The following is a 26,931-nucleotide window of genomic DNA, read 5'->3' as shown; positions in this document are numbered from 1 at the left end:
CTATTAGTAGCATTTAAAAATATATAGTTTAACTGTGTGTGTATGTGTATGTGTTGCATGTGCTGGCTATACATTTATGCACATTTTGTCTTTTTAAATACACTGTTAACAGGAACCCCCATATTATCTGCTCAGTAGTAATAACTGAATATATAGAATGCCACTATAAGAGTGTGAGGCACCGTGTGCTGGAGAGTTATATGCAGCTTTAAAATCTGTTTGGCTGAGTTATACCTGGATACCTGAACTGAGTTTTTAAGTTGACATTCATCAAGGATGTGCTACCAGCACGTCAAAATAAAAGCAAAACAGAAAAATACAAGTCACTGTTAGGTTTAAGAATAGCATCAAAGTACCTGAATTGAGTGAGAATAGTGTGTAAACTGTCCCTGAGGGTTTTTAAACAGTGTGTACAAGTTGGATTCCTAAGAACATTAGCTATATTTAACAGTGTGGACTGATAAAATACCAATGTTTGACAGTTTAAAGTGGAGGTTATAAAGAATTATACGCAAACACTCCGAATGTATAGTTTATACGTTTCTTCTCAAAGCAGCAACAAGCTGCTGTAAAGTATACATCCCAAAAGAACAAGCAACATGTGGGAGTCAGATAAAGGTTTCTATCTTAGTCTGGTTTTCTGACAGCACAGCATATCAATATCCAATGACTATATCTTTCCTAGATCAGAATGTAACTATAATTTTGACTAGCAATATAGGATTAGACTTTTAATCAAACACTTTGCTATTACATACTGAAATTCCTTAAACTTACTAATGCTGGTATACTAACCTAGTTAATTATCCCCCCCTTCGTTTTAGAAATATACCCTTCCACAACTTAAAAACATTAAGATCCATTTTCAGTCCTCTGATGTAAAAAGCATGTCAGTGAATTAATATTAAAAATTTACACAGTAAAAAGGCCTGAATTTCAGCCAAAGATTCTAAATACTGCTCATTCCCTGAAGACTTAAAGGGAGAGAGAATCCCTACCCATTTTCCTAGTGATTTATTTTTCTAAAACTGTCTGACACAATTTTTCATTTTGGGGAACTTCCCCCTCACCTCCTCTCAAATTCCAAATTCTTAGCCTGAAATGCTTAATGAAATGGGGAAAATGAGGCAATCACTTGGAATTGCTTGCAAGGTACAAAATGTTATTGTCTTTTTAAAAAATAAGACAAGAATTATTCATATAAATGTGATCTGACCCCATATTATGTAGTATGTTTTATATTTTGAAATAATCACCCTAAAACTTACAGTACCTAAGACTCTGAAGATAAATTAAGACTTTAGTGTTGTAACAGAAAAAGTGCTGAATTATCCCTTTTCTAGTACTTTAAACATTTCAGACAAGTGCTTTCCTAGTGACAGTAAAGTTTACTATATACCCTTCCACCAAGCAGGAAACAAAGTCACCTGGATGAAACAAAAGACTTTTAGGAGTGTAGCACCAGGTATTTATCAAATAACAGATGTTGTTCAACTCATTCTGAGGGGCTAAAAATATTGTAGATTGAAATTCTATTTGGCTATTGTATGTTAAAAATCCCTGCCCTACTGTGTCAGTGTCCTGTGTCCAACCCTCCCGCCCCCCTCCCCCAGTCCCCTTACACACTATCCACTGAGAATCTAATCTCTAAAGAGATTATTTTAAAATTTATGTTTTCAGGACATACCTGAGAAAGGGTGCAATTATGCAGAACAAGGAACCCAAGACTGCACTAATACTGGTTACAGGTTCATAAATTCTTTCCCAAGACAAATCTAAAAAGTCTAAGAGGTATGGATCTTCAAATATGTCTTACTGCTTTAGATTTTTTTGGTATGTGTGTAGGGTCATTTCCAGTGTTGAAAAGATCATCTTGAGCCTGTTCAATGACAGTTCAAGATGGGGTAAAGAGTTTAATTACATATTCAAACAATAAAGATTAAATATTATGATTATAATATTTGCTACATCCAATAAATTTATGATTAACTAAAAGTGCTTGCTTTTCGGCTTTTATTGATATAGCTATAAATGAACTGGAAACCTTAAAATTACCCTCCTAATAGTTGCAGAATTAACTCAATTTTATTGTTTGTCAAGCCAACGTTAATTTGCCTTTATTCTCACTTTTCAAACAATCTAAAAGATTTTTCTGACTATCAAATGAAGGTGGCCCACTTTACCATGTTATCTATCCTGCGACTCATGTTTAGTACTGTAGGGCAGAATCTTTAGCTTTTCCTGATCTACATACTTTCCCCATCCTACTTCCCAACTCCCTCCTCCAATCTCCTTCATAACACTTAGGGCACACAGCTACAGGGATAATGTCTGCTTCTTTAAAAGGCAACTGCGAGTTTATTTGGGAATAAGAGACAGAGAATATGCAAAGAATTTCCTCTATTTTCCCTTCAGTCACCATGTTCACAAATCCTACTTAAGTCTCAAGGACAGAATGTATCCAAAAAAAAACCTAAGAAGACTTTGGAGGTCTGCATTCCTTGTACCACGATTATACTTTTTTCCTTTTCAGTAGAGCTTGAAAGCAATTAGATTAAAAAAACAGCCCTATATAGCTTAATAAAGTTTCCAAATGGGCTGTCTGGTTAAAGCCATTAAGTTTAATAACACTGGCTTGACCGTAGTATTAATGAAGACCTAATTATAATGGAAAGGTAACAAGGAAAACAATCTTTGATATCTTCATGAAGGTCAAAATTTAACCTGGAACTTTTAATGTCTCCTATAAAAGACTAAGTGGAACAATTCAGTCTATTGCCATATTCCATCACCAATGACAGCAACCTGAATATATATATATATATATATCAGAAAAGGATGGTTCACATGAAAACAACCTCTGGCATTTAGTTAAAGAAAGAATAATTTCCAAAGCGAAAATATGTAGTTTTAAAATTAAATCTACAGGGATAATAGCTGTTAACAAAATGACACTGAGCTGTCATCTCTGCTGTAACTACTCAAAATAATTTCAGGTTCTGACATTGGGCCGCCTCAATAATTTGTTTTATAAAAATAACTGAATCCAAGCTTCACTATTATGGGTCAATGAAATATAAGAGACTCACAAAGGCTTAGAACCAAGCCTCGCACCATGTGCTTACTTGGGGCAGGGGGAGAACACATAGCTCACTAGCAGCTCCAAGGCTGCCACGTACTGCCTAATGACAGAAGGTAGTTATGATATGGGCCTTTGCAGGTAGTCATTTTTAGTTTAATTTAGAGTTCTCTCCAGAAAATTGGGAACTAAACTTCTCATTGTGCCTTACTGTTTTACTATCTGATCCCATATAGCTCATCTTATATATAGCTCAGGTAAAATGTTGGGGAATGGAAATGCCAATTGGTTGAGGTAATGGTTTATATAAGATAACCAGAGTTCTAAAAGCACTTCAATATTGTAAAGTAAAAGTGTACCAAATAAAGCTAATACACACTTCACACTTGTTGAGCTTGCTCACCAGAACTGAACAGTAATTAACTTCACTTAAAGACCCCTATTATCACACAAAGCCTTACTCATATCCATGATCTGCTGCAGCAAAGGTTTATCAAGCAACATCTAAACTTCAGAATAACAACAAACTTAACATTAAAAAGTATTATACACAAATATAAATTATTTTTCCTGAAAGAGAGACCTTGTCCTTCATGGTATTTAGGGAACAGAATAAAGTGTATAGCTCATCACAAACACAGTTCAGTCACCTGTAAGCCTACTAAACAAAGTAATATAATACAATACATTACTGTCAAGCTTGATGACTGTTTCAAAAGTGAGAAAGCTAATGATAAAAATACCAACTAGATATCCTTCCACGGAATTAGTGTTTTTGATTTTATGGTGCCATAGCTTATCTACTCTACATCTATGTTCTCTCATAAAAAAATGTAGGAGTTGATTTTAAATACATTATCTCCTAATATTATTTTGAGTCATATCATATAGTTGGAGTAATGTCATCATCTGCCTACTGGAAAATGAAAGGAGAAAAGGCTTTTGTGACAAAGATAGCTGTGAACTATACTTTCCCATACCATAAAAATGGTCAGCTGTTGTTTGGACCATGCAAAACTCTGATTTGCAGAAATTAAGCATGCGAATAGACCAATCTCTATTACACATTTATGAGGATGTTCCCAAACTAGAATATCTACACTGAAAGTGCCAAAACAGAATAGTGGCAAATCAAGAGGGAAACCAAATATTATGGGATCACTGCGGCACCAAGACTGACATGACAGCCAGCCACGTGATGAGCCACATCCAAGAAACACATGGTATAATGGAACTCTGAACACAAAATTTAACATTAAAAGTGCACCTGAATATTACAAGCTAACTTTACAAAACCTACAATAAGGTAAAATATATATCTTTTGAAATATTCAGCAGCTTTCTGTATTTTTTTAATTTTTTTTTTTTTTTGGAGAGGCTCATGAAATTTAAAAGGGACCACTATCTAATTTCAACCATGCTTCACAAAACAATAATGGCTATTTTATATTGCAGTTACCAGTGTAATGCAATTAGTGCTTTAAAATAATCTACACTCAAAAAGAAAGAGAGAGACCGACCGACCTTTGGAGGAAATATGCTTATTCAAAAGCTTCTTGGAAAAGAAAATTTACCTGAATATCAAGTCATGACTGATCTCAAGTGTAATGTTTAAAAGCTTCACAGACATGAATATTACAATCTTCAGGTCTCAGGACTTTTAATCTGAGAAAGTTTAGAGTTTGGTTTGTTTTTTAAATCACTTTCTAACCAAAACAAATAATAGAAGTACTCAAATTTTCACTATTTACAACTCTCAGCCTACAATCTGAAATGACACAATACAAGTTCTCTTATTTAAACTGCAGCATTAAAGGGTAGGCACACCATTCTTCTGCTGCTCGATTGTCATCCACTGAAACACACATAGAAAATATTTATGTTAGTAAAATGATCACTCCATGTACACTACAATGACAAAATTTACATAACTCAACTCATACATCACTTTAGAGACTACCACATAGGATTAAAACCTCTCTGAACAGTAAAACTCTACAAAAGTTGAACTTTTAGGGCCAGATTTTTAAATGGGCCTTTAATGATGCCTTTCTGAGGGGATCAAAACAAGCACAAATTAATTGCTCAAAGGACCTTTTTGCAGCAATCTTGGGCTACCGAATACCCCCAAACATCATGCAAAAAGGTACCATGGCTGCAATTAATTATGTGTGACAAATCGAGTGTGGAACAAAGGAGGTGTTCCTTCATAAGCTTAGTCCTTTGCTTTCAGCAAAATTTCTACAATTTCCTTCAATTGCAGATGAAAACCATACATTTCATTAAGTATTTTTTATTGCAACTTCCAGCTAGGCTAGAAAATACTGCAGAGTCATACACTGCTCTGAACCCAAACTGCTTTTTCTGTTGAGAAGACTAGAAAGCTAAGAGGAAACAGGCTCAGTCATCCACTGATTAAACTGCTACACAAAATAACCAAACCAAAAGAGGAACCCAAGCCCAGGCTATGTCAAGAATGTGTGTATTTTAATGACAGCAATGGTGTGCCTAACCTTTGAACACACAGGTTGCTGAGGGAAAACTATCCTTAACCTAATTAACTGCTCCAAAATTTCCAGGCAAGAATTTATGCCTTGGGAATATCTGGACCTACTTCTCAAACTGTTAGTATCCATCAGAAATCATCAACCTCAATTTAATGCTCCAAGTTTTGATTTTATTTTACACAAAAACTCCAGTGATTTTTTGTTTGTTTTTGGTTAAGCATTTAGAAGGGGCTGACCACCTTTCTCAGCAGATTAGAATACAGGGTGTATGTGGGGTGGATTTTATTTTGCACGAAGAGTAATTTTAATTTGGTCACAATGCAAAATTAAATTTCATGGGCTTTATTTACCTGTTATTCTTGCAAAAAAGTTGTAGAAAATAAACGTTCCAAACCTTATCACTGTAATTTTAAAAGCCCATCTCAAAAAAAAACTTAGGTGTTCTTTAAGGAGTGCTTATATAAAACACAAGCTGAAAGGTCCCGAACTGTGTGCTAAACAACCATAAAAATCAGCTAAATATCAGAAAAAGTTAAGAAGGGGATAGTATGTAGGATGCCAAAAAAGAGTTCAAAGCAACAAATAAAACTAAAAAAAAAAAACCCTGCCCCCTTGTACTAGTATCTGAATTAGTTAAAAAAGAATTGCTAAGGAGCTTGACTTCTGATTGAATTATTGTTAGAACTGAAATGCAACCTAAATCATTTTAGGTTACCTTGGGGTTGTGTTCTTTCTCTCACCACAAACATGGATTCTTCACTTATGTGGATATTTGAGCAGATTACTGAGGCTGTAAAATCTAGATACCACTTTTGCAATATTATAATTACTCACACACATTTCCCCCCTATTTTTCCCATCCCCCCAATAAACAGATGTTAAATATTTTAAAATAGTTGCTGCAACTGACATTTAGTTGTTAGTTAGCACGTGATCAAATCTGTAAAAGGATTTAAGAATACAAAAAAACTTAATTTGCTAAAATGAGGCATCCTCTATTGTTTTATGTAATGTACCCTGACTGCTCCTGAGTAAGAACGGAGCTCGTCCTCCATGAGATAAGGCTATATCCTCACTTGTTGGTGAGACCAAATCCTACCCTTAGAAAATCCCAAATGAAATAACAGCAAAGGTAGTGTTACAATGTAATTGAAGCATTTTTGAAGGTAGTGTGTGCACATTTTCCACCTCCTTCCCCTCCCTGGGTGAGCACTAAATAGATTGCTAATTTGTTAAGTAAACTTAATAGTGAGAAGGAAATCATAAAATGTTAATTGACCCAAATAATTTATCATTGAATAGCCAAATTTCTTCAATTCAAAAGTTCATTTTTCTTAGTTTCTTTAGTTTAACCCTTAAATTAGTTGAATCTCAGAAGAAAAAAATGTGAATAATTTTATAAGATGGCTTTCCAATTTGCAATGATAAAGCTCCCAATATGACAGAGGTGGTTTCTAAAAGGGGGCTTTTTTCTTTTCTTTTCTTTTCTTTTAAATAAAGGCAAATATAACTTAAGTAAAAAAAAAAGAAAAGCATGCAGGCTCTACAGGCAAGGAGTCCACTTCCATGTATCTGTTCTCTGTGAGGTAACTCAATTCTCTTTTGTAGAGAAACATGCAAAAGGCCAAACAATATCCCGAGCCATACTGCACACGAAAATTTTAAAATATGCAACATTCAGAATGCACCTTTCACCCCTGTACACACAAGTCAATGCAAAATCTGCAAAGAAACAAGTGTCACAGTAAATGAAGTTAGGTGCCAGCAATGACAGCTGAACAATGCAGTAGTGCTCACCCAGTTTGTACAGTAATTGGCACTCTACAGTATTCCTACTCATTTTTTGATTCATTTGCACTTTGTGCTGCCTCTCCCTGGGGATCTAATTCAATCTTTACAGAAACATCTGGCCCCTCCGACCTCATTAACTTCATCTTTTTCTTTGGAGGGTTTTTCAAAGTGCCCAGCCTCTCCTTTACTTTGTACTCCAGTGTACTGTGGGGAATCCCATAAATACTCTGAGCTTTGGAAACACTCATTTTTCCACTCATAACCACTGAGATTGCTTCCTCCAGTATCTCACTGTTGTACTGTCTGTAACGCCCTCTTTTCTTCCGAGGCTGCTTGGAGCCAGGATCTCCTTCTTGATCCGATGTGGGATATGGCTGTCCAGAGGTAGACTGCTCAGCATCTGAGCCCCAAGAATCGGGTCCAGCATCTAACATGCTTTTTCTATTTTGTTTTGGAAGAATAGCCCTTAATTTTTTACTAAGCGCGCTCTCCGTTTGTGAACCCATTACCAAAGAGCTATAGCTGTACTGATCACCAGTGCGATTTTCCCAAGAAAGATCCATTCCTCGAACTTGTGGTATCTTTAAATCTACAGGAGATGAATGGCTCACATCCTTTTTCCCATCTTGTTTTGCTTGAAGTGCCATTTTTGGAAAGGCAGAGTTTTCTGCAAGAAAAGGAAGGTCACTGATGTTGTTGAGTGCACCATTTCCCCTGAACTTCATACGGCTGAGGTTGAACTCATAATGTGGTTTTGCCCAAGAGGCTTCCCTGGATAATATTAAGTGTTGTCCATGATTCTGTAATCCAGATGGTCCAAGGCTGGCAGCTGTGGACAATTGGTTTCTGCTCAGTAGTTCTTCACTAATCTGCAGGGATCGAGCCAGTGGAACTTTGAGTGATGTGGAGTGTCCAAAACCTTCCCTGGTTCCATCCTGTAAGCTTCTTGGAGGTACCCCATCACCACTCCGAAGTCCGTCTGGGCGGTACTGGCTGGGTCTCCCAGGTCGCCTAATTGGATGGAAGGAAACTGATGTGAGCAGGACTTGCACAGGTAGGGAGGGATGGGTGAGGGGACCACTCCTTTATTAGAAGGCCTTGCTTGGGTAACATCACTTTGTGTTATTTATTTATTTTCTCTAAAATTTAAAAAAAATTGTCTCGGCAGTTAGTTTTAAACTTGTTCACAAAAACAAAAACAAAAACAAAAAACAAAAAAACAAAAAGAAAAAAAACCAGGAGCTTTTGGGCAAAGAAAAATTAAACCTGTCAGCTGGTCTCTGGTTGGGTTCACAAATATTCGGAGAAAAAGTTTCGCGCAACTGTCTGAAAATAGCACCTTAATTATTAATTACAAAGTAATCATCAAGTCTCCGTAGATCTACAAAGAATTGTGTTACCAACGTGACGTTACCACTAAACAAGTACAGTAATAAAAGAGTAAGCCAAATAATTTATTTTAATGCAACATAATTCAACATTCATGACAACCAGCTATAAAACTGGAACAATTTACATTGGTGGAACCCATAGATAATTGCTCATTTATCCCACAAACAAGTTGATGTTCTTATCAAAAAATCAAACAATTCCAAATGACATTTCTTATTTTGCTTGGGAAAAAAAACCATGGCTACCAGCCCCATGGGGGGAAAACCCCAAATCAAAACAAAACAAAATACCTATCAAATTATAACTTACCACACTTCTTCATTTTAAAACACCATTAGTAGTTGCAGATACATGAGTACCACTGATTTTCCATTTGAAATAATCCAAGCTTTAAAGAAACTACCCTTTATTTCCCCCAAAACTTTGTTCCTTAAAGTCTACTCAAAGTAATTATTGTCAGAGGTACATAAACAATTTTTTAGCATTTTTCTTTAGTTAAAAAAAAAACCTTCTTCTTAAAATACCAAACATTAATTTTAAAATTTTAAGTGGACAGCTTTCAAATAATGTTTAAAAAAGTCAACTACTTACACAAAGTTAATTCATAAGGCTTTCATTTTTACAACAGATAAAGATTATCAATGATAAAACTGGCAACTGGTAAAGCATGCCCAAGGGGAATAATTACATTAACTAGGCACAAAAGTGGAACTTTGCAGAAATAATGGTAAACCAGCTATGTTCTCCAAAAGTCTACAGGGACTCTGACGTTACCAGTAAATAACATATAACAATTCAGCTAAAAGACGGGCAGTACTGCCGGTGCTTTTGTCTTCCAGAAAACACTACCACAATAAAAACATTTACTTTCCATTCAGAGGGGCGGACAAACACAGCAATTTCAACAATATAATACATAGACGTGGTGGCCAAGTTTAAAGTGAATCTTAAGCAAGGGATGCATTTATGCAAACAGCACTTAGGCTTCTCTTACATGTGTCCTTAATTACATAACTCAAGTTTTTTGACATATAAATGGAACCAAATGATTTGGGACCATGATGACTTAGATCTATATTTAGTATGAACTACAGTGAAAAAAAGGGCTTAAGAAAAAATGGTTAGTAAACTATGCAAAATGGATTAAATTAATATGTTATTTTTAGACTGAATAAAGGAGAGAAAAAGGAAGATGATGAAATTTTAGAGAAAATAAAGGGAGCATTTCAGAAGTCAGTAAAGGAATCCTTCAATTTGAAGGTAATTAAGAATAAGTTGAAAAAGGTTAGTCCATTTAGCGTCTGCTTACTCCTTTGGTATCTAAACATCTTCCCCATGTTGATATTCTAAAAGTTAAATAAACCTAAATATTAACTAACTTACCAAAGTTATGTTTCATATCTAGATGAAGCTTATTTTTGGTCAGAACACAGTTTTATGGAAATGCCTTCCCAATACGGCATCTAAGCATCTTCATTAATACCTGACCATTTAAAATGGCTACTATGTACACACAGAGGGAGAATTAGACAATTCTTACATCATAAAATTAGGTGGTCAGAAAATTCACTTTAGTCTGCTAATCGTTATCAAAACTGAGCATGTAATAATGTCTTGGCAGCCTAAGATGTTATCTATCAACATCTACAACCGGTCTAATCTAATAAAAACAAAAAATACACACAATTATTTTCTGAACTGCCACACAGAATTAAAACTGCAGTTCAAATCAACAAACCAAACCAAACCAAACCAAACCAAACCAAACCAAACCAATCCAAACTAAACCAAATCAAACCAAACCAAACAAGAAAAAAACGAACAGCCCCCATACTCCATTAGAGATACCAAGTTAAATACTGGAGCCCAATTTTCATTCAACAACCTCAGCACACAAAATACTGCCTTTACATGTGAACTCTGGAATTATTCAGGTTGGGTTTCACACTCCCAAACACTCAACAACAAAAAGTCCAAAGACATTCTTGCCATATTCCTGATTATTTACTATTTGTACTAAACTGGCAAAACTGATCTATATTTGCCAATTCTAGATTTCAGATTGTGCTTTTACTTGATTGATAGACTAAAAGTAACTTTACTAAAGGCCCACCTAGTAACAGTGTTATTCTAAAGGATCAAGTTTTAAAACATACAGGGGAGATTGGCATCAATCTTTGATAAACTGTCCCCTATAAAACTGTGGAAGGCCACAAATATTTTCCCTTACCCGTTCCCTTGAGTACTGGAGCAACCTGGAGAATGGCTCAGGGAAGTGCTGCCAGCACATGGACTTTTCTTAGTGGATAGATCAAGTACACCGTCTGTAGAGATACAAAGAAACACCTGAGGATATTAAAAACTGGGAGCAAATATGAACTGAGTAGGCTAAAAATGTCAAAGCAGTAGGCTTAGTCAACTAAACAGATAAAACTAGCCATATACTTTGAGTTACAAAACCAATTTATTAATAGAATCAGGATATTTTTCCTCCCGAAGTGACATAAATTTAGTAAAGTTTGTTATATCTCATATATCCAAGGGTTAAATATTTCATTAATAGGGCAAAAGAAAAGGTAAAGCATTAACACTAAAGATGTTAAGATACAGTGAGATATTAGAAATAGCAGTTTACACAGTATGAGGTTCTGCAATGGAACTATGAGATGTCATTTTCTAAATTTACCTTGATCAAAGTATGTGAGTTTAATGCCACAATGTCATATGAATTATAAAACCAAATTTCTCAAGAGCTAAGTCTACCTGAAACACCAGGAGTATATAAAAGTTAGATTTGGAAAAATTTAAATACAAAAGTCATTTTAAAAACAAGTTTATCTGGTTAAAGTAAACATATATAACTGTACAAAATAATATGTAATATGAACCAGTTGTTAACTGCTTATCATTTGCATGTATCCTAATCACTCTTCGGACCCATCTGCAAAACTTGTGTATTTGGAGTCAATCTTTTGGGAAAAATCAGCAGAGATTCAAAATTTACTTGCTGATATTTATAAAGGCAAGGTTTTTCGATGAATAAGCTATTATAAGTTGATGGGCAAAGTTTAAGGAAAGAAAGAAGAATGAAACAGTCTTGATACTGATGGGAGCCTTGGGGGATGACCATTTTTTTCTTTTACTGATGCTAGACCAAATCACAAATTCATGTTATTAGAACATAAAATTAGAAGACTTTATTCTCCCCCAAAGACTTTTTTCCCCTCATAGACATGTCTAGAAAAGAAAAGTCATAGTCTGAATAACTTCTAAAGCTGCCATTCTGTCCAAAATTAACAGAGAAGAAAGATAATACTCAATGCCTCTGATTTTCAGTTGGCCAGCAGAGATGCCTGCTATCTAGTTATGTTAAAAGTCACCCCAATATAGAACCCACTTGGGACTTGTATCTGAGGACACTGTAACTCCCTATTTCAGGCAGTTAGAAATAAATATGCAACTGAGTTTATAAACCAAAAAAAGCCCACAACTCATACACAGTAAGTGTTGTCCTTTAGAGTGACTAATATTTCTAAAAATGTAATCTTATAGAACCAAGTATCCCATTAGCTATCTAACCCAATTAGATACCTAACAAGCAAATGCACTGCTTAAAATATTTCCAACCAAAGACAGTACTATTTTCATAGTCTGTCTAATCATATTATAGGCAACATATTTTAAATCTACCACTGAAAATATTGTGATTTAAGTTGAAAACACATTAAAATTCATTAGGAAATACACTTTTAAAAATTTTGTTTCATTTAAGGTTTATATACTATAATCCTATCATCTAGTTCAAATTTCTCTTGGTAAGAGCATGCCGTGAACACAACATACCTCTCAAGCATAAACACTAGCCTTAAGAAGTTAGACCAATTTGTATTTTTGTATGTTAATCTCCATTATTAATACTTTAGATACAACCTCTATGCTGTCATTCTATTGTAAACCTGAAGCTTGTAATGCAATATTTAGAGCAAACAGATTTTTAATGAAAGTTACCAATCTGTGGTAAAGAAAACAATCCTCAATAAAATAGAAAAGAACAACTTTACAAACACCGTAACCAAAGGTACAACTAGGAGGTCTAGGAGGCCTGCTAGGAAATCTCTCAGAACTTCAGAGATTTCGATTGCTGCTCACTACACACAAAGAGAAAGAAGGCAAAGGAAAGCTATTCAGAAAAATATCTTTGATAAGCGACTAAAGCCAGTCCATTAAGTGTCATTCCTTCATAAACAACTTAAAATAAGCAAAATAAAGTTCTTTCAAAGAGGTTCTTAGAAGAATTAAACTTATTTACTTTGCAAAATAAACATGTATTTCTCGCAATAAATCCACACTTTTATTAGATTTCTATGGCAATAAAATCTCAGTAGTACAGATATCACCAATTTACAATTTGTAGTGGTTCAAACAGTGGCAGAGTTGAAATGCTCACTTCATCTTTGTGAAATTAAAGGTAAAATGAGATCACAAAGCAACACGGATATTTAATTTACTTAAGAGAGTAACTTTTCAAAGACTCAAGAAATATCTGCTATGCAAAATTGACACCGTCTTAACCTCTTCACTTAATTAGGATCCTCACCAACAGATTACCTTTTGAAAATACTCTAATTAGTTTATAATACAGTATATGTATGTATGTGTGTATTTATAAAATACTGAATACAGCTAACAACCTGGAGTGTGTCTACTGTCTTCTCAATATTTCTAACCTCATGAGTTTTTAAAAAAATGCAAATAACACATATTTTTGCCTCATGATCTCATCTGCAAAATATAACTTCTATCTGACAAGATGCATTTATTTCTCAGATAGGTGTTAATCCTAAACATTGATGGAAAGGGTGGAAAGTTAATTTTTCAAAGGGCTTTTAAAAACAGTGGATATGACAATGCTTGGGAAAGTGTGAACTACTTCTACTACAAATATCAAGTAACAGCTGTAACCACCTAACTTTCTGGGTGGTACATCAATCATGACTACGAACTACTGATGGGTAAAGAAGCCAATTTATACTTCTTCTCTATCACTGCAGAGTCAGGAATAATTTAAAAATCACATTAGTTTATCCTATTATTGCTTCTGGTGCCCTACTTGCCAATACTTTATTTTCTCCCCAAATTAAAAGTATTCTAATTGGACAGAGGAGATCTTGACATCAAACCATACCTTGTTCGCTAGGTTCTGACTGAGACTTTCTGACAGTAAGGTCCAGAGGTGAGTCTTGGTCAGCCATGAGAAGTTTGCTGAGCACAGGGTTCTGAGTAGTTGCAGCCGTGGGAGAGGTGGTGACTGGAGATGCTTTCAGCAGGCTTTGGTTCTTTGTGCTATTGGGCTGGCTGGGGTCCTGAGTAGAGCTATTTTTTGAGGTATATTCAGCAGCAAATTGTTGGATCATTCGCTGCATGATCTCACGGGCCACTAGGGGAATATTGGGGTCGGAGACCCAGGGACTGTCTGTAAACAAAGATTTATTTACTTTTAAAGTGGGACAATGTACTAAAAAGAGACAGCTTTCAAGCAAACAAAATTTCATTTTATTTTTTTTCTTAAAATGCAATATCCTAAAAATAGTATTCCCTCTTAGAGTTATATTTTTAATCTCCAGGCTTATAAAAGTTGCAGATTTTTAAAAATAAAATTTTAATAAAATTATTTCTAAATACCACCCCCACCCCCGATTATGAAGTCAAATAAAGGGATAACCAATAGTATATCTTATGGGCAAGAATCACTTACCTGATACAGAAATCCCAAAACTCTTTTTAAATGAAATAATTACTCCCCTGTTTACCACCTATAGATTACATCTGGTTTCCCCTAGATCTTTACTCAACCATAGCTTCCTATATAATTGAAGAATGGAATGCTCAGTTCATGAGGCTTAATTTACTTTCTGCTAAAAGACTGAAGGCATATCAAGATTATAAAGGAGATAGTATTAAGATTCATGATCAGCTAGGGCAATAGTTGTCACACTTTAATATTCATCAAAATCACTTTGAGGGCCTGTAAAAACAGATTGCTGGGTCCTATCTCCAGAGTTACTGATTTAGCAGTTCTAGAGTGAGCTCAGGAACTGGCATTTCTAACAAGTTTCTAGATACTGCTGGTCAGGGGACCACACTTTTAGATCCTCTGTGCTGAGTTTAAATGTCAAATCTCAAAAGCCTAAGACCATGTACTTTTCATAAGTTCTTTACACTCTACCAACCACTGAACACAATGGATAGGGAAGCAATAAAATAAACATCTAAGTTATCAATTTCTAATCAATGTTAATTTTAAAATAAAGACCATATGAATTCATTAACTCATAAAACGTTCAGCACTGGAAGGGTCCTTGAAAGTAAAATAAGATGGAAAATGTTTTGTGTAAATATATTACCATCGCATCTCTGTCATTAACACACTATCAGGGAGACTAAATGCTTTTTGAGAAAAGCAGAGATTATGTTTGTTTACCCCTGTATACTCAGCGCCTAATCTTGGTGTAAAGTATACATTCATATTAGTTGAGTAATAAATGGATCAATCAAATCAATCAACAAATAGTTCTTAAAAAAAAACAATAAATGAGATAAATGTGATCTAAAGAGTAAGTGGCCTCTTCAAATCTGTACAGATGGTTAGTGGCAGACCCTTGATTAAAATGTTCCACCCGTGGGCTTCCCTGGTGGCGCAGTGGTTGAGAGTCCACCTGCCGATGCAGGGGACACGGGTTCGTGCCCCGGTCCGGGAAGATCCCACGTGCCGCAGAGCGGCTAGGCCCGTGAGCCATGGCCGTTGAGCCTGCGCGTCCGGAGCCTGTGCTCCGCGACGGGAGAGGCCACAACAGTGAGAGGCCCACATACCGCAAAAAAAAAAAAAAAAAAATGTTCCACCCGTGACCTTTATACTTCCTTCCCACACTTCCTAGGCTTTAGAAGATGGGTCTCAGAAAACCTGAGTTTCCTTGCTCTTTTAAACATTAACCATAGAAGGTCAATTACTTTACCTATAGTATTTTGGAGCTGTAAGGAACTTTGATTTAGTCAGCAAAACCGACTAATAGCTATTAATATCTAAAATCACCACAAAAAACAAACACATTAAAACCACACAGGACTCCCAAGAACAATTTTTTTTCTGAAGGACAATATTCAGGATCAGAAGATACTCATGAAGTCAGAATATTTATTTAATTCTCTGGAGTTTAATGAGGTTTTCTCTACCAATAATAACATTTCTGTTCTATTAAGAAGTATTTTTAACCTTAAGTTTCCTCTCTATAAATAGAGATTATGAGTATGCTAGATGGTTTAAGGATAAAGGTATTCATTCAACTAGGTAAGGTTCAGAAGTTACTACAATCACTGACAATGGTTCCTTAAATGTTTTAATAAACATTTTTAGCCATACACTGCTTTTTTCAATCTCTCTACCCACTGGGTTTTCTTATCAATATTTCTTTCTATTTAAGATCCATTTTTTTCTTGCACAGCATACAATCCTCTGAATGACTGTATATAATTTAATGTTTTAATGTTATTGTATCTTTGTATCCTCTGAAAAGTTGGATAATATATAATAAAGAAAGCTTCCAAATAGGAAGCAAAATGAAGTAATTTATGAGATGTCTCTGTGTTTAACTAGATTAATAAATATTAAAGAAACTTGTAAAGAGTCAAAGATTTTAGGATAAAGACCATAAATTGCTACCTTTGAGCTTTAAATGCCTGCAGCATATTTTGCCTCTTTATTGAATAACTAATATAATAAAGAAACAATTCATGTTTACGAATTGATGACATCTCTGCCATCTGAATTTCTACGTCTTTTGAAAGTTTCTCGAACACATTTCATTCTTTCATTTACTTAAAACACAGTATCTATAAACCTAGCCATGCTTAGGGGAACATGCACAATTGAGTCAAATAAAAACAACAAATCAGGTCAAAGTTAAAACTACAGAAAAACACGTGAATGCTACATCATAGCCACCTGTTATGTTTTTAAAATGCAAAACTAACTTTTAGGAAAGTGTCAAATTTTCTGAGACAACTGACAAAGCAAGCTGAAAAGAAATGATTATGACAGCTGTAGAAGGTTTATTGTTCTTAAACTGGAATTTATTATAGAGTCCATTACCACAAAAGCCTACTTTTATTTGCATCTAATGTTTCTACCTAGCTATATATTACCTGTTCATACTCCATTATTTAAAACATACAATTTGCAATACTTGGAAACAAAGGACTAAATCCAAATACCTGAATTATTTATTAAAAACAAAATATTCTCCTCAGATTAAACTGCCTGTTATATCTCTGGATACTGAACATTTTTGGTATTAATTTGAAGACTACTAATGCCCATCTTTGAGACATTTCCAAGAGGATTAATAAAATATCTAAAAATAACAATATTAATACATAAAGGGGAAACTTGCAACTGCAAAGCAATAGTTCTTTCTCTGAGCATCATACGCCAGTAGACAGACAAATACACAAACTTAACTTTACATACAATTTCAGAGGATTCTCATCTCTCAAGATTGATTCCAAGGTAAGAATTCCTCTCCAAAAGGGTATATGCCCCAAATTAAATTTCTAAATAAGAAAATTTACAAGAATTTTAACCTAAGTTATACCTACATGACAAAGGGATGGGACTAGTAGAGAAGCAGGTTAGAATTCTCTTCATCTATCTGCTTGTGATTAACCTCATTAACTCCCCCTAAGCAAAGAGTGGATGACAAGTGGTTCCTCCATGTAAATTAGGAAGAGGAGTTCCTCTTTTCAGATAATGTATTTTGCTGCAGCATTAGACCCATGACTCAGTAAACATCCTAAAGGAGAGGAGTAGCAGAGAAGCTGGAAAAATATTTTATTTAGTTAATAAACTGAAAGAACTGATCAGTCATTTATACATTAAATGTGAGTTACTTTAATAAAATAATCAAATGTTCATAAAACTAACATTTTGAACCTAATTTTGAAATCAGGGTACTTTATGGAAATGATATTGTGAGCATGGAATCCTTGGTTGGGAGCTTTAGGTGAGAGAGTACTAGAGGATATTAAAAGAGAAGTGAGAAGTACTAAAAGATTTAATTTTACCTGGGGATCTGATGGAAGAAGAAAAAAATTGCCTCTGAAAACAAAAATCTTATGCATTCCTTAATTTCATATGTCACTTCACCTCATACTCCCTTTTGAAAATATTGATCACATTAACCAAAAGCTCAGCTGGTCTCCAAGTGTAACCAACCCATTAGAATCTGCACTTATCAGACTTTTAACTAGTGTACAGGCAAAAATCACCCCTCAAACTTCGGAAAGAAGAAGGGAATTTCCAAAGGAATGAGAGGTGTAAACTAGAACATGTGAAGAAATATTAAAGAAAGTGGAATCATTGAGTCTGCTGAAGATGAAATAAGGATATTCAGCATTATCAGAAGTTTGTAAAAAACTTTAGAGCCTGTCATAGTAACCTCCATCTTGGAACTAGAGGGATGGCATAACTAAGGAATACAAATTCATTTAGAAACAATTTCTCTAATTTTAATAATTTAATTTTTTTTAGTAAAACAAGGCTGCATCAAGGAGAAAAAAAGTTTGCAAATCTAATTTTCAGATTAAGTTTTATATTTTTTTCTCCAAATGAAATTTCAGTGAGGAATTACTAAAATTTTACAGTTTGCTTTATGATTATCAGTGGCTAAAACAGTGAATTTTTTTGTTTGTTTTTGGCTGCTCTGCGTGGCTTGCAGGATCTCAGTTCCCCAATCAGGGAATGAACCTGGGCCACGGCAGTGGAAGCCTGGATTCCTAACCACTAGGCAACCAGGGAACTCCCAACAGTGACTATTTATGTAAGAAAATTTGTCTAACAAAATAAAGAACTACTGAGACCTTATAATTTTCACACTTTCATAACAATTTTAAGAATTACTTAACTAAATCTTACATGGCACCATCACTGCAGAGCAAGGAGGGAGAGGGGTTGCCTCACCTTATTCCAAATTTAACTTGACCAAAGGAATATAGAGAATTATAAAGTATACTATCAATAAAGAAAAATGTTTTTAAAGGTAATTCTTTTTAAAAATGACATTGAAATTAAGGAGACTAAGATAAGACAAGCAGATGCTAAATGTCATTCTTCACTGGAACCAACCTTTTCTACAAAAGACTGCATTGAGGAACTCTTCTGCTTGTCTCTCGAATCGAATGATTTTTGCTTGCTCTCGTTTAAGCAGAGCTTCTTGCCCAGCTCCCGAAGCTGGTTCATCCAGACCGACTAAGTGTCCCTGCAAAAATATTTGGTGAAATATTTGCACAAAAATCTTTCCCCATTCAATATCAAAAGCACAGATCCAAAATCAAAGACAAATGTTAGTAACAGATAAGACAAATCATTTTAATACAATTAAAATATTTTAAAACTTCAGGATAATATTTATCTCCACAAAAGTACAAAAGCAAAATGAATAGAAAAATATGCTTTGGGTGTTTTTAATCCATGTTTTTTGATTATGAGTTTTGTTTAAATTTATAGGTTAACTCTAATTGAACTATAATTACTAAAGGGAAAATTTCTTTGAGCATTCAAATACATCGGTTCTTATTACGCTACAGCAACAGTTTATAGACAACCCAACTCAGATAAAAAGATATCTTAAACACCAAATCTCATTTGAGAATCATGTTTGCCCTCCTAGTATATTTTCTCTAAACACAAAACAAACATTTTAAAAGGGCCATTAGGAGGGAAAACTCAAAAATAACGTACCTGAATTCCTAATTCTGTCCCTAGAGTACTGTTTTATAAATGGTAACTTTCGAATCTTTAGTGGGTTGTGAAATTAATAGGTCAAAACTAGCACTAGAAGAAAAAAAACTGAAAAATAGAGTGTACTGCATTATAAGAGTTAAACAGTTCAGTATCTTAAGGGTAAAAACTTCAGTATTTTATATATATATATATAATACTTATATATATATATATATATATATATATGTTTGCAATATAAAAATGTGTGTCCTAATCACAAAGTTTCAAAATGCTGCACTAGACGACTCCCAGAATATGCTCTCAGACTGCAGGAGCACTGGACTAGGCTGACAAAGCTTTACACTTACTTCCACCCTTGTAGCTAATAAACAAACAGGAAACTATGATGGTAGAATATAAGAGTATGAAGAAAAAGTACATCTTTTAAGAGTTCAAGTGCATATAATTTTCTTCACTGCAATGTATCAACACATGCATTTACTTATACCATGAAAAACTTAAAAGTGCTCTAAATAAGAAAATGGAACATACCTTGCCACAATGAAAAGGAAGTAAACAAGATACCAAAGGCATGTTACAATCCACAAATGATTTCCTCAAAAATTTTAAATATACCCAATGATATCTGCAATTGGTTTTCTATGATTTCCCCATCACCGGACTGTGTCAACAGTGCAACCAAAATATGTATTTTGCAAAGACACATTCAGCATCAATTATATATTGTAAATAGTTCACTATGAAGAACTCTCGCACACTCAAATTAAAACAACAATCCCTTAACATTTCCACGTAAGACATATTAAGTTTGCCATATAATTAGCTTAAAAATTTTTAAACAAAATATTTTAAATGTTATGAATCATTACAAAAACCTCTATTATAGTTGTATTTGCCAACATTCTCTTCTATGGATTAAAGAAATTATTAAGAAAGTAACTTTTAAAAACGAATCACAAAAATAATCTAATTTTGATACAGATTTAACATTTAAAATGTATCAGGAACAGGTATTAGAGAGTTTGATAAAATCCTCATTTACATTATACTTTAATGCCATTTCATTGTTTATTGATTTTCAAAAATCAGACATTACACGGCAAAACTATACTTAAGTCCTTAGCCCTACATTCAGTCAGTGTAGTCAGACTTTGAACAGAGTATCTATACTTAAACTATGTTTAATGTAGCATTCAGGCTACTTTCTAAACCTAAATCAACACAGGGCAACTAACCTAGCATTCAATAAGGCAGTTGCTACATATTCTTTATTGAACCAAACACCAATTTATCAACTTGTACTCTGAAATACACAGCTTACTTTTAGTTGGTTCCTAATAATTACAGTCACATCTATTCATTTTGTTTTTAAACAGTTTTACTGAGATATGATACATACACCATACAATTCACCCATTTAAAGTAAAGTCAATGCTTTTTTAGTATATTCACGTAAGTGTGGAACCATCACCATAATCTAACTTTAGAACATTTTTGTATCCCAAAAGGGAACCCTGCAACCAATAACAGTCACTCCCCATTCTCCCAACCTTGGTCAACCACTGTATTATTTTCTGTCTCTATAAGACTTAACTAATTCCGGAAATTTCACATAAATGGAATTATACAATACTTGGTTTTTTGGTGACTGAGTTCTTTTTCCTAGAATAATACTTGCAAGGTTCATCCAAGTTGTAGCATATATCAGTATTTACTTCCTTTTTACTGCCAAATAACATTCCGTTCTAAGGATATACAATATTTTATCCATTCATCAGTTGATGAACTTTTTTGGGTTGTTCCTACTTTTTGTCTACTGTGATATGAATAATGCTGCTTTTAATATCTGTGTACAAGTTTTTCTGTGGATATATATTTTCATTTCTCTTGGATATATACTTAGGAGTGGAATTTCTGGATCATATGCTAACTGTGTTACCATTTTGAGGAAGTGTCAAACTATGTTCCAAAGTAGCTGCACCACTTTATATTCCCAACAGCAATGAGGGTTCCAATTTCTCTACATACTCCTGAACATGTTATTTTTTTGATTACACCATCCTAATATACAAGAAGTGGTATCTCATGATTTAGATTTGTATTTCCCTAATGACTACTGATGTTAAGTATCTTTTTGTGGGCTATTGGCCAAATATCTCCTCAGAGAAATGTATACTCAAACAGTTTGCCCAGTTTTTTTTTTTTTTAGAAGATGTTGGGGGTAGGAGTTTATTAATTAATTTATTTATTTTTGCTGTGTTGCATCTTCATTTCTCTGCGAGGGCTTTCTCTAGTTGTGGCAAGTGGGGGCCACTCTTCATCACGGTGCATGGGCCCCTCACATCACAGCCTCTCTTGTTGCAGAGCACAGGCTCCAGATGCACAGGCTCAGTAGTTGTGGCTCATGGGCCTAGTTGCTCCATGGCATGTGGGATCCTTCCAGACCAGGGCTCGAACCCGTGTCCCCTGCACTAGCAGGCAGATTCTCAACCACTGCGCCACCAGGGAAGCCCTGCCCAGTTTTTAATTGGGCTATTTATCTTTTTATTGTTGAGCTGTAAGAATTCTTGATATATTCTGGATACAAGTCCATTATCAGACATATAATTTGCAAATATTTTCTCCCGTCCATAAGCTTTCTTAACACTTCATTGATGCTACTGTTTAGAAGTACAAAAAAGGTTTTAATTTTAATGAATTCCAATTTGTCTATTTTTTGTTATTTGTGCTTTTGGTATTGTATCTAAAAAACTAGTGATTAACCCATGGTCGTGAAGATTTACTCCTATGTTTTCTTCTAAAAATTTTATCGTTTTAGGACTTACTTTTGGATCTATAATCCATTTCAACTAAATTTTTCTGTATGGTATAAGAAGGGGTCCAACTTCCTTTGTGAAAAATCACTGGCCATAAATTTTACTTCTGGATCTCAATTCTATACCATTGATCTCAATACATCTGTCCTTATGCCAGTAACACACTATGTTGATCATTATAGTTTTGTAGTAAGTTTTGAAATTGGAAAGTGTGAGTCCTGCCAATGTATTCTTTTATAAGATTGTTTTGGCTATTCAGGGTCTCCTGAATTTTCATATGAATTTTAGGATCAACTTGTCAATTTCTGCAAAGAAACTGGCTAGTGTCTTGACAGGGAATGCACAGATCATCTGGGAGAAAATGCCGTCTTCATAACATTGAAACTTCCAATCCATGAACACGGGATGTCTTTCCATTAACTTAGATCTTCTTTAATTTCTTTCAACAGTGTTTTGTCATTTACAGTATATGAGTCTTCCACTTTTTGTTACATTTATTCCTAATATTTTATTTTTTAAAGCTACTGTAAATGGAATTTTCTTAATTTCTTGTTTAGATTATTCACTGCTAATGTCTAGAAATACAACTATTTTTTTAAAGTCCTGTATTCTGCTACTCTACCGAACTTGCTTATTAATCTAATAGTGTCTTGTAGATTCCTTAGGATTTTCTATATACAGTATCATGTCATCTGCAAATACAGATATTTTTACTATTTGTTTTACAATCTGGATAACTTCGGTTTCTTTTTATTGCTTAACTTCCAAAGATAGAACCTCTTGTAAAACGCTCAACAGAGAAATGATGAGAGTAGACGTCCTTGTCCTGTTCCTGATTTTAGGGGGAAACTGTTCAGTCTTTTATTATTAAGTACGATGTTAGCTGTGTATTTTCGTAGGTCAGGTAGAGGAAGTTCCCTGCTATTCTAGTTTGTTGGGCGTTTTCATGATGAAAAGGTGCTGGATTTGGCCAAGTGCTTTTTGGGGAGGCATATATTGAGATGATCATGTGATTCCTGCCACTTATTCTATTAATACATTGTATTACATTAATTGATTTTGGGGTGTTGAACCAACCTTGCATTCCTGAGATAAATCTCACTTAATAATGGTGTATAATAGCTTTTATATGTTGCTGGATTTGGTTTGCTAATATTGTGTTAAGGATTTTTGGTGGTGATACTGGTGTGTAGTTTTATGGACTAGTGATATTGGTCTGTAGTTCTGTTTTTTTGTGTCTTTGCCCGGTTTTGATTTTCAAATAATACTGGTTTCACAGAATGAGGAAATCTTCCTTCTTTATCTTAGACAAGTTTGTGAAGAATTGGTATTAATTCTTTTAAAAATATCTGGTAGAAATCACCAGTGAAGACATAGGCTTTTCTTTTTTGAAAGTTTAAAAATGGCTAATTCAATCTCTACTTGTTCTAGGTCGTATTAATTTCCTAGGGCTACTATATTATCACAAACTATACTCTCTCAAAGCTCTGAAGTCTAGAAGTCTAGGCTCCTTCTGAAGGCTCTAGGAAAGAGTCCTTCCTTGCCTCTTCTTAGCTTCTGCTGGTTGCCCGCAGTCCTTGGTGTTTCCTGGCTTGTGACAGCATAACTCCAATTTTTTCCTCCATCTTTACATGCCCTTCTTCTCTGTGTGTGTGTCTGTGTTTCCAACTCTCTCACTTTATAAGGATACCAGTTATTGGATTTAGGGCCCACCTGAATCCAGTATAACTCCATCTTGACTTCATTACATCTGCAAAGACCCCATTTCCAAGTAAGGCCATGTTCACAGATACCAGGGGTTAGAACTTCAACATTATCTTTTTGGGGGGACACAATTCAACCTGCAACATATGTCTGATCAGATTTTCTATTTCTCCTCAAGTCAGTTTTGGTAGTTTGTGTCTTTCTAGGCATTTACACTGATTTCATCTAAATTATCTAATATTTTGGCATACATATTATCAACAGTATTCCCCTTATAATCCTTTTTATTGTTGTAAGGTTAGTAGTGGTCTCTCCTATACTGCTTGTAATTTAGTAATTTGAATCTTTTCTCTTTTTATCTTGCTCAGCACTAAAGATTTATCAATTTTATTGATCTTTTCATAGAACCAACTTTTGGTTTGATGATATTCTTTATTTTACTATTTCATTTATTTCTGCTCTACTTATGTCTTTATTTCTGTTTATTTATGATTTAGTTTGCTCTTCTTTTTCTAGACCCAAGGTGTACAGTTAGGGTATTGATTTGAGATCTTTTTCATTTAATGTAGGCACTTGTAGCTATAAATTACCATTAAGCACTGCTAGCTATATCTCATAAGTTTTGGTATGTTTTGGTTTTGTTTTTATCCATCTCAAACTATTTTCTAATTTCCTTTGTGATTTCTTCTTTGATCTATTGGTTATTTAGAAATGCTTTGTTTGATTTCCACATATCTGTGAATTCCTCACATTTCCTCTGTAACTGATTTCTAATTTCATTCCACTGTGATTGGAAAACATACTTTGTATAATTGCAATTCTTTAAAATTTATTTATGTCCCAGCATATGGTCTCTCCTGGAAAGTGTTTCATGTGCACTTCAGAAGAATGAATATTTTGCTCTTGTTGGGTGGAGAGTTCTATAGATGTCTGTTAAGTTTAGCTGATTCATAGTGTTGTTCAAGTCTTCCATCTTTGTTGATCTTCTGCCCAGATCTCTATCCATTACTGAAAGTGGGCTATTGATGTGTCCAACTATTATTGTTGAATTGTCTATTTCCCCCTTCAATTCTGTAGCATTTTGCTTCATGCATTTTGGGGCTCTGTTGTTAGAAGACAATACATTTATAGTTATAGACTGACCCTTTTCTCATTAGAAAATGTCCCTCTTTATCTCTAGTTCTCCAGCAGTGTGCAGCCTCTGATTGCACTTCTCAGAGGATGCTATCTTGAGCATGCACAGTCTCTCTGTCCACCAGGAATAACTATGAATTTAGCTCTTTGGCAGTTTTTTTTCTTGGGTCTCTCCTTTATAAGCTTCTGGTTGATCTGCCTATAGCGGTGTCACAAACCCAGCTGTTAGTCTCTACTAACTGTTCTACTGTTTTTGCCACACCCTGGGGCATAAATTGCATTCAGTCTGATCCAATGAAAGTGGAGCCTCATTGCAGGGGCAGGGTGTTGCCAGCATTTGAGGCTTGCTCCAACCCCAGGAGGGCACTTCCTCTTTTTTCCTGGTTCTCTCTTTTAAACTTCTAACTTGTCTGCTATTTCACTTGTTTCTATTAGTATCATGGAGCTACCAGCCTCCTTTTAACTGTTCACCACAAAGATCTTCATAATTTTCAACATCTTTTCGCAATCTCTGCTCCAAATAAAGTCAGTCTCCTTGGGAGAGCTACAAAGTTATCTGTTTTTAAGGCCTGCCTCTCCCTTAGGAAGAACCTTTGTGCCGCTCTGCACAGGAACTGGGGGCTGCGACAGTGACCCAATTCTCTCAGAGTGACATTTGTGCTCTATGAGTGGGGGTGCCGGATGACTTGCCCCTCCTGGATGGAACCTCTGTGTTATGAATGAGGCCTGGCCCAGCAACTGGGGCCTACTATTCTCAGCCTGCTGTGCCTAGAGTAGACTTCCACTCACAGTAAAGGCTGAGTCAGGGAAGGGGGCCCTACAGGCCTTTTGACCTCGCCTGCCTGCATGAAGGCTTCTGCAACAAGAATCTAGAATGTATAAAAGAGGCCCACAGTCTGCTCCTCCTGTTCAGAGTGGAACGTCCCTCAAACTGAGCTCAGGGAAGTAGGTGGGAGTGGGTCATGGCTCAAATGTCACTGACTCTTGTTCTTACTGAGATTTACTAGACTTTTTTTTTTGAACAAATGATTCTCCATTTACTGTATGCCCTTAAGATATTCCCCGAGTTTAAATAATTATTTTAAAATAATTTCACCAGTTAAATAGTTGTTTTGATTAAAATAATCCTAACCAAATAATAACCAAAGATGAAAAATATACCACAGAATCTTATACTCTTTTCAAGTGCATCTGGCCACCAAGTTAAAAATTTATAGCAATGGTACATAAACAAAATGCAGCTCATCCTCCCTCACTGTACTTAAGTACACCAAAAATAATCAACAAGAACAAAAAAGTTCCTATGACACAGAGCTAAAAAAGCTAATACAGTAGTCAGGAGATAGGAAGTTAAAACAATTCATGTCATTTCCCCTCCCTCATACATGAATTCTAAAAGGAATCATTATGTATGGTGTGGCAAAAAACAACAAAATGATGTGACATACTCTTCTGTAAATAAAAAACCACTGTTCTTTGCATTTATTATCCCTATTTATTAAACAAGTTCTTGGCCCAGAACTAAATAGGAATAAAGCTTGAGATCGATCAGAACTGGAATTTATATCACCTACGAGTTGCTTCCTTCACGATTCAGGAATTGGTCTACCTAGACTAGTTGGTTCATAGCCAGAGGTCACTCTGTCATATCAGAATCTACTGTGGGCTTCTTAAAAGCATACATGCCTAGAACATACTCCCAGAGCTTTTGAT

General features: G+C 34.9%; 1 protein-coding gene across 9 annotated transcripts in view; it reads right to left on the bottom strand.

Annotated features, from left to right (window-relative positions):
* The window catches only part of LCOR (ligand dependent nuclear receptor corepressor), a 133,326-nt gene that overhangs the window by 30,138 nt on the left and 76,257 nt on the right, over positions 1-26,931 (bottom strand). For 7 of the 9 annotated variants that reach the window (XM_082611343.1, XM_082611344.1, XM_082611345.1 and 4 more), the window contains 3 exons: positions 18,947-19,079; positions 13,955-14,242; positions 11,000-11,093 (listed from right to left, as the gene is read on the bottom strand). In XM_082611343.1, coding sequence (XP_082467469.1) covers positions 11,000-11,093; positions 13,955-14,242; positions 18,947-19,079 — 515 coding nt within the window. Of the gene's footprint in view, positions 1-1,621; positions 8,389-10,999; positions 11,094-13,954; positions 14,243-18,946; positions 19,080-26,931 lie in introns of those variants that run through there. The other 2 variants (XM_082611350.1, XM_082611347.1) reach the window with 2 other exon arrangements.

The sequence above is a fragment of the Mesoplodon mirus genome (assembly GCF_964341445.2).
Source record: "Mesoplodon mirus genome assembly, chromosome: 2".
Taxonomy (NCBI): Eukaryota; Metazoa; Chordata; class Mammalia; order Artiodactyla; family Ziphiidae; genus Mesoplodon; species Mesoplodon mirus.
Note: the sequence above shows the minus strand (reverse complement) of the source record. Positions and strands in the feature narration are given on the sequence as shown.